The sequence below is a fragment of the Strix aluco genome, chromosome 39 (genome assembly GCF_031877795.1).
Source record: "Strix aluco isolate bStrAlu1 chromosome 39, bStrAlu1.hap1, whole genome shotgun sequence".
Lineage (NCBI taxonomy): Eukaryota > Metazoa > Chordata > Aves > Strigiformes > Strigidae > Strix > Strix aluco.
Window position 1 is genome coordinate 10,108 of NC_133969.1, and position 7,467 is coordinate 17,574.

At 63.2% G+C, this 7,467-nt stretch overlaps 1 protein-coding gene across 1 annotated transcript; it reads left to right on the plus strand.

The window, feature by feature from the left end:
* Positions 1 to 3,293: 3,293 nt before the first annotated feature.
* Positions 3,294 to 5,263, plus strand: B4GAT1 (beta-1,4-glucuronyltransferase 1; the record flags this gene model as incomplete). Its single annotated transcript, XM_074810778.1, has 2 exons — positions 3,294 to 3,971; positions 4,958 to 5,263. Coding segments are annotated over 2 exons (870 nt in total), but the record flags the coding sequence as incomplete, so codon positions are not given.
* Positions 5,264 to 7,467: the final 2,204 nt, after the last annotated feature.

The following is a 7,467-nucleotide window of genomic DNA, read 5'->3' on the forward strand; positions in this document are numbered from 1 at the left end:
AGTTTGGGGGGGGGACCCAGGGGTTTGGGGTGTCCCAGGATCTTGGGGAGGACCCAGGAGTTTTGGGGGAGACCCAGGAATCTGGGGGGGGACCCAAGAGTTGGGGGACACCCAGGGACACCCAGGAGTTTGGGGGGGACCCAGGGGTTCGGGAGGATACCCAGGAGTTGGGGGGGACCCAGGAGTTTGGGGTGTCCCAGGGGTTTTGGGGGGGACCCAGGGGTTCGGGAGGACACCCAGGAGTTGGGGGGGGACCCAGGAGTTTTGGGGGGGACCCAGGAATCTGGGGGGGAACCAAAAGTTGGGGACACCCAGGAGTTTGGGGGGACTCAGGAGTTGGGGAGAGACCCAGGAGTTGGGGGGGGGGGCAGGAGATTCAGGGGACCCAGGAGTTTTGGGGGGGACCCAGGAGTTGGGGGGGACCCCCAGGAGTTGGGGGATACCCAGGGGTTTTGGGGGGGATCCAGGAGCTCGGGGGGACCAGGGGCTTTGGGGGCCCCCAGGAGTTCGGGGCAGGGGGGGGATGGCAGGAGTGTCGGGGGACACAGGAGTTGTGGGGGGACCCCCAGGAGTTCGGGGGGGGACCCCCAGGAGTTGGGGGGGACCCAGGATTTGGGGAGAACACGAGGGGTTTGGGGGGGACCCGGGAGTTTCGGGGGGGGGGGGGGGGGGGGGCAGGGGTTTCCGGGGACCCAAGAGTTTTGGGGGGACCCAGGAACTGGGGAGGGACGCCCAGGAGTTGGGGGAACACCCAGGAGATGGGGGGGGCCCAGGATTTGGGGAGAACACGAGAAGTTTTGGGGGGGAACCGGGAGTTTTGGGCGGGTCCCGGGCGCCCGAGCGCTGCCGTGAGGCGGGACCCAGGCACGGGGAAGGCCACGCCCCCTCCCGCCAAGCCACGCCTCCCACAGCACAAGTCTCCCCCACAGCCCCGCCCCCTTCCGCCCAAGCCACGCCCCCACAGCCCAATTTTCCCCACAGCCCCCGCCCCCTCTCGCCCAAGCCACGCCCCCACAGCACAACCTTACGGTCACAGACCACGCCCCCTCCCGCCCAAGCCACGCCCCAGCCTGGGCCCCGCCCCGCGCATGCGCAGTCTCTCCCGGCGACGCGGCGCGGTGAGCTCCCGGCCCCAAACTGGGCCCAGTTCTCCCCCCAAACTGGGCCCAGTTCCCCCCCAAACTGGGCTCGGTGTCCCGCCGCCCCCCCCCATCCCCTTAAACTGGGCCCATCCTCCTCCCCACCCCCAGACTGGGCCCAGTGACCCCCCCGGGCTGGGCCCAGTCTCCCGTCCGCCGCTCCCAGCACCCGGACTGGTCCCAGTAACCCACCCGGACTGGTCCCAGTAACCCCTTCCAGTAGCGATCCGGCACCCGTAAAGCTCCCAGCACCCCATACTGGTCCCAGTAACCCCTTACTGGTCCCAGCGATCCCACAGTGCTCCCAGCATGTCGTACTGGTGCCGGCCCAGCACTGGTCCCAGTGACCCCCCAGCACTGGTCCCAGTGACCCCATACAGGTCCCAGTGCCCCCCAGCACCCTCCCAGTAACCCCAGTACCCTCCAGCACCCTCCCAGTACACACCTATGTACCTCCCAGTGCCCCAGTACCCCCCATTATCCCCCAGTACACCCCAGACCCCTCAGTACCCTCCCAGTAGGTCCCAACACCCTCCCAGTGCCCCAAAAGCCCTACAGCCTCGTCCTAGCCCCCCCCCCAGTAGCCCCCAGCACCTTCCCAGTAGCCCAGCCCCTCCAGACCCCCCCCAGCACCCTCCCGGTAGCCCCCAGCACCCTCCCAGTAGCCCCAGCCCCCCCCCCAGCACCCTCCCAGTGCTCCCAGTAGCCCCCAGCACCCTCCCAGTAGCCCCAGCCCCCCCCAGCTCCCTCCCAGTAGCCCCCCCAGCACCCTCCCAGTGCTCCCAGAACCCCCCCAGCACCCTCCCAGTAGCCCCCAGCACCCTCCCAATAGCCCCCAGCTCCCTCCCAGTGCCCCCAGAAGCGCCCCCCACCCCCCTCCCAGTATCCCCAATCCAGAGCAGGGTTGGGGGGGGGGGGAATGGGCCGAGGGCGGCTACTGGGGGGCTGCGTGTGGCTACTGGGGGGGCTGGCGCTGCTGCAGACCCTCTACCTGCGGGCCCTGCCCCCCCCGCGCCCCCCCCTCTCCCGCCGCCGCCCCCCCCCCGCCATGGCCCCCCCCAACCCTCCCCCCCGGGGGTGCTGGATATTTCGGGGACCTTTCGGGTATATCGAGATTTTTGGGGACCCCCCCAAACTGGGACCCCCCCGAATTAATCCTGGCGACCCACGGCACCCCAGGGCGGGTGGCGGGAGCGCTGGGGGGGGCCGTGGGGGGGTTTGGGGGGGGCCGCTTTCGGTGGCTGTTTTTGGGGTACCCAGGAAGGGGTTGGGGGAGCTGCTGGCGGTTTTGGGGGCCCCTGCCGGGGGTTACGGGGCCGTTTGCGGTTACACGTGGTGGTGGGGGCGGCCGCACCCCCCCCTCCCCCCGCTGGGTCCCCCAACTCTGGGCCCCCCCCCGCCCCGGGGGGATGTCGGGGGGCCCTACGGCGCCTGGCGGCCGCCGACCCCCCCAGTTACACTTTGGGGGTGCCGTACCCCGGGAATCTGTTGCGTAACGTGGCTTGGGCGGGGGCAGCTGAAAAAAGGGGGGGCCCTACCCAAAACAGGGGTCCCGGCCCCCCCCAAATCGGGGGGCGCTTCGTGCTGCTGTTGGACGCCGACGTGGTGCCCAGCCGGGGGCTGCGCGACGAGTTCCTGGGGCTGCTGCGGAAAGGGGGGGCCCGGCTGGGCCCCCCAATATCGGGGGGGCTGGTGGGAAGTTGGGGGACCCCCAGGTGGGGGGAGATGTAGGGATCTTGGGGACCCCCCAGCTGGGGGGGCTGCGGGATTCATGGGGGGTTCCCCGGGGTTGGGGGTCGCGGAGGGTTTGGGGGACCCCAAATTCTTGGGGGTTCAGGGGGGATTGGGGGACCCCCCGGTCTGGAGGGACCCTGGTGGCTTTGGGGTCCCCAGAACCCTGGACCCCTCCATGTCCCCAGGGACCCTGGGGTGCTCAGCGCCCTGGAGGTCCCCAACAGGGTGGGGGTCCCCAAGGCCCTGAAGGACCCCAATGCTGTGGGGGACCCCAATGTCTTGGGGGTCCCCAATGCTCTGGGGGACCCCAACGCCCTGAAGGACCCCAACACCCTGAAGGTCCCCGACGTCTTGGGGGACCCCAATGTCTTGGAGGTCTCCAACGCCCTGAAGGTCCCCCAAGGGCTTCCATGACCGAGGGGTCCCCAATGCTCTGGAGGTCCCAGTGCCCTGAAGGACCCCAACGTCTTGGGGGACCCCAACACCCTGGAGGACCCCAACACTCTGGAGGACCCCAACATCCTGGAGGACCCCAACACCTTGAAAGTCCCCAAGAGCTTCCATGACCCAGCTGTCCCCAACATCCTGAAGGACCCCAACATCTTGGAGGACCCCAACGCCCTGGAGGACCCCAACACCCTGAAGGACCCCAACACCCTGGAGGACCCCAAGACTTTGAAGGTCCCCAAGGGCTTCCATGACCCAGGTGTCCCCAACGCTCTGGAGGTCCCCAACGCCCTGGAAGACCCCAACACCCTGGAGGACCCCAACAGCCCAGGTGCCCCCCTGGACGGGTGGTGTTCGTGCTCCCGGCCTTCGAGGTGCGCGAGGGGGACGCGGGTGCCGGGGACGAAGGCGGAGCTCCGGCGGCTGTGGGCTTCGGGCGATGCCCGGCCCTTCTACGGGGCGCTGTGCCCCCGGTGCCAGGCCCCCACGGGCTACGGGCGCTGGTGGGCGCTGCCCCCCGCCCCCCACCTGCGCGTGGCCTACGAGGCCCCGTGGCAGGACCCCTGGGAGCCCTTTTACGTGGGGCCAGCGCCCGACGTCCCCCCCTTCGACCAGCGCTTCCTCCAGTACGGCTTCAACCGCATCAGCCAGGTGCCGGGGGACAACGGGACGGGGGGGCCGTGGTGACCGTAGGGTGGCCAGGGGGGCTGTGGGGTGGCCAGGGTGGAGGTGGGGTGGCCATGGGGGCTGTGGGGTGGCTGTGAGGTGGCCATGATGGCTGTGGGGGCTGTGGGATGGCCGTGGGGGCTGTGGGGTGGCCCTGGTGACCATAGGGTGGTCATGGGGGCTGTAGGGTGGCCATGAGGGCTGTGGGGTGGCCATGGGGGCTGTGGGGTGGGCATGAGGTTTGCGGGGTGGCCGTGAGGGTTGCGGAGTGGCCGTGGTGACCATAGGGCGGCCATGGGGGCTGTGGGGTGGCCATGAGGGCTGAGAAGTGGCCATGGGTGCTGTGGGGTGGCCGTGGTGACTGTAGGGTGGCCAGGAGGGCTCAGGGTGCTGTGGGGTAGCCGTGGTGACCATAGGGTGGCCATGGGGGCTCTGGGGTGGCCATGGGGGCTGGGGGGTGGCTACGGGGCTATGGGTGCTCTTAGGGGGGCTGTGGGTGCTCCAGGGATCTACGGGTGCAGTGTGACTCTGTGGGTGCTGTGGGGGTCTGTGGGTGCTATAGAGGATCTGTGGGTGCTATGGGGGTCTATGGGATCTATGGGTGCTCTAAGGCGTCTGTGGGTGCTGTGGAGGTCTATGGGTGCTATAGAGGATCTGTGGGTGCTATGGGGGTCTATGGGATCTATGGGTGCTCTAAGGCATCTGTGGGTGCTGTGGGGGTCTGTGGGTGCTATAGAGGATCTGTGGGTGCTATGGGGGCCTATGGGGTCTGTAGGTGCTAGAAGGCTCCAATGGGTGCTGTGGGGGTCTGCGGGTGCTATAGAGGATCTGTGGGTGCTATGGCAGTCTGTGGGTTCTATGGGTGCTATAAGGTGTCAGTGGGCGCTGTGGGTGCTCTAAGGCATCAGTGGGTGCTGTAGGGGTGCCGTGGGTGCCATGGCTACTACCATGGGTGCCTGTCCCCCCCCCAGGCCTGCGAGCTGCACGTGGCCGGTTTCCGCTTCGCGGTGCTGGACGGGGCCTTCGTCGTCCATCGCGGGTTCAAGGCGGCCGGCGGCTTCCACGGGGGGCGGGAGGCCGAGCTGCAGCGCAACCGGCAGCTCTTCCGCCGCTTCCGCGCCGAGCTGCGCCAGCGCTACCCCCGCTCGCCCCGGCGCTGCTGACCCCGCCCCGGGGGTCCCCCGGGCGCCTGCATCCCCCCTCCCACCGCACACCCACGTCCCCCTTTCCCCTCCCTCGGGGGCCGGAGCGCAATAAAGATGGCCGCCAGCCCACAATGCCTCTGTGCGGGTGACGTCATTGGGGTGGGGCCTTCTGGCTGCCGTGGCGATTGGCGAGGGGCGGCGGGAGCAGCTCAGACCAGTACAGACCAGTAACAACCAGTACGGTCTGTGGGTGTGAATGGAGAAATGGGCGTAAATAGAGACGGGACCTCTTGAGGGAGCGATGGGATAATAAATGTAATTAATGGAATATGATATAATTAATATAATATCCTATAATTGATATCATATAATTAATATAATATAATAAATATATAATATAATTAATATGATTAATATAATTAATATATAATATAATTGGTATAAATAATATAATATAATTAATATAATAATAAGATAAAGATAGGATAATATAACATAATTAATTCAATATATTATAATATATTATAATATATTATATTATAATATAATATAATATAATGTAATATAATATAATATAATATATTGCCTAATATAATTCATAATAAAATGTATAAAATTAATATATTTACTGCACAACACCCTTTTTATTTTTCTATATAACATGTAACATTATATAATAATTTTATATATGTAATAATATATTATTAACTTATTATATAATAATTTATTAAGTTATATAATGATTTGATACCGTTCTATAATAATTTTATATGCTTATATCTTATTTATATTTTTACATTTAATATAAAAACCTGTCATATATAAGCATATAAGATATATAAATATCAAAACCCATCGTACATAAGCATATAAAATTTTAAAAATAGATAAATGTGTGTAAAGTGATGTAGAAATCTGTGTAAGCCCAGAATGTCTGTGTGTGACATGTGTCATGGTTTATAGATCATAAATGACATTGTGTGATGTTGCCATAGAGAAGAAAAAACACCCAGTGCCACAGAGAGAAAAGCCCAAATCCTGGGCCCTACAGGGTCACCTCGTCCCCTCCAGGGTCACCTCGTCCTCTCCAGCGTCAGCTCGTCCCCTCCAAGGTCACCTCGTCCCTTCCAGGGTCATCCCGTCCCCTCCAGGGTCACCTCGTCCTCTCCAGCGTCACCTCATCCCCTCCAAGGTCACCTCGTCCCCTCCAGGGTCATCCTGTCCCCTCCAAGGTCACCTCATCCCCTCTAAGGTCACCTCATCTCCTCCAGGGTCATCCTGTCCCCTCCAAGGTCACCCCGTCCCCTCCAAGGTCACCTCGTCCCCTCCAGGGTCATCCTGTCCCCTCCAAGGTCACCTCATCCCCTCCAAGGTCACCCCGTCCCCTCCAAGGTCACCTCGTCCCCTCCAGGGTCATCCTGTCCCCTCCAAGGTCACCTCATCCCCTCCAAGGTCACCCCGTCCCCTCCAAGGTCACCTCATCCCCTCCAGGGTCATCCCGTCCCCTCCAAGGTCACCTCATCCCCTCCAAGGTCACCCCGTCCCCTCCAAGGTCACCTCATCCCCTCCAGGGTCATCCCATCCCCTCCAGGGTCACCTCATCCCCTCCAAGGTCACCTCATCCCCTCCAGGGTCATCCCATCCCCTCCAGGGTCATCCCGTCCCCTCCAAGGTCACCTCATCCCCTCCAGGGTCATCCCATCCCCTCCAACGTCATCCCGTCCCCTCCAAGGTCACCTCATCCCCTCCAGGGTCATCCCGTCCCCTCCAAGGTCACCCCGTCCCCTCCAGGGTCATCCTGTCCCCTCCAAGGTCACCTCATCCCCTCCAGGGTCACCCCGTCCCCTCCAAGGTCACCTCATCCCCTCCAGGGTCATCCTGTCCCTTCCAAGGTCACCTCATCCCCTCCAAGGTCAGCTCATCCCCTCCAGCATCACCTTGTCCCCTCCAGGGTCATCCCATCCCCTCCAAGGTCACCTCATTCCCTCCAGGGTCACCCCGTCCCCCCCTTCCCCCGCCGGCCCCTGACCACCAGCCAAGCCCAAAGGGAGGGTCCGGGCAGGCCCCAGGTGCCCCCTGGCCAGGTTGGGTGCCCTGGACCACTGCGATGGCACACAGGAAGTCACAGTGTGGTGGTGGCCACGCCTGAGCCACCACGGCCACCAGAAGAGGCTCCCATGGCTCCCGGGGGGGTGGGAGGTGGGGGTTTTTTTGTAAAAAAAATAAATCTCTCGACGCTGCTACGAGCTGAGAAGGTCCCACCCGGTCACAGAGCTCCCAAGCGGTGGCTCACGCGTGGGGGTGGCGAAGCACCCGAGAAGCCCCGTCAGGATCCT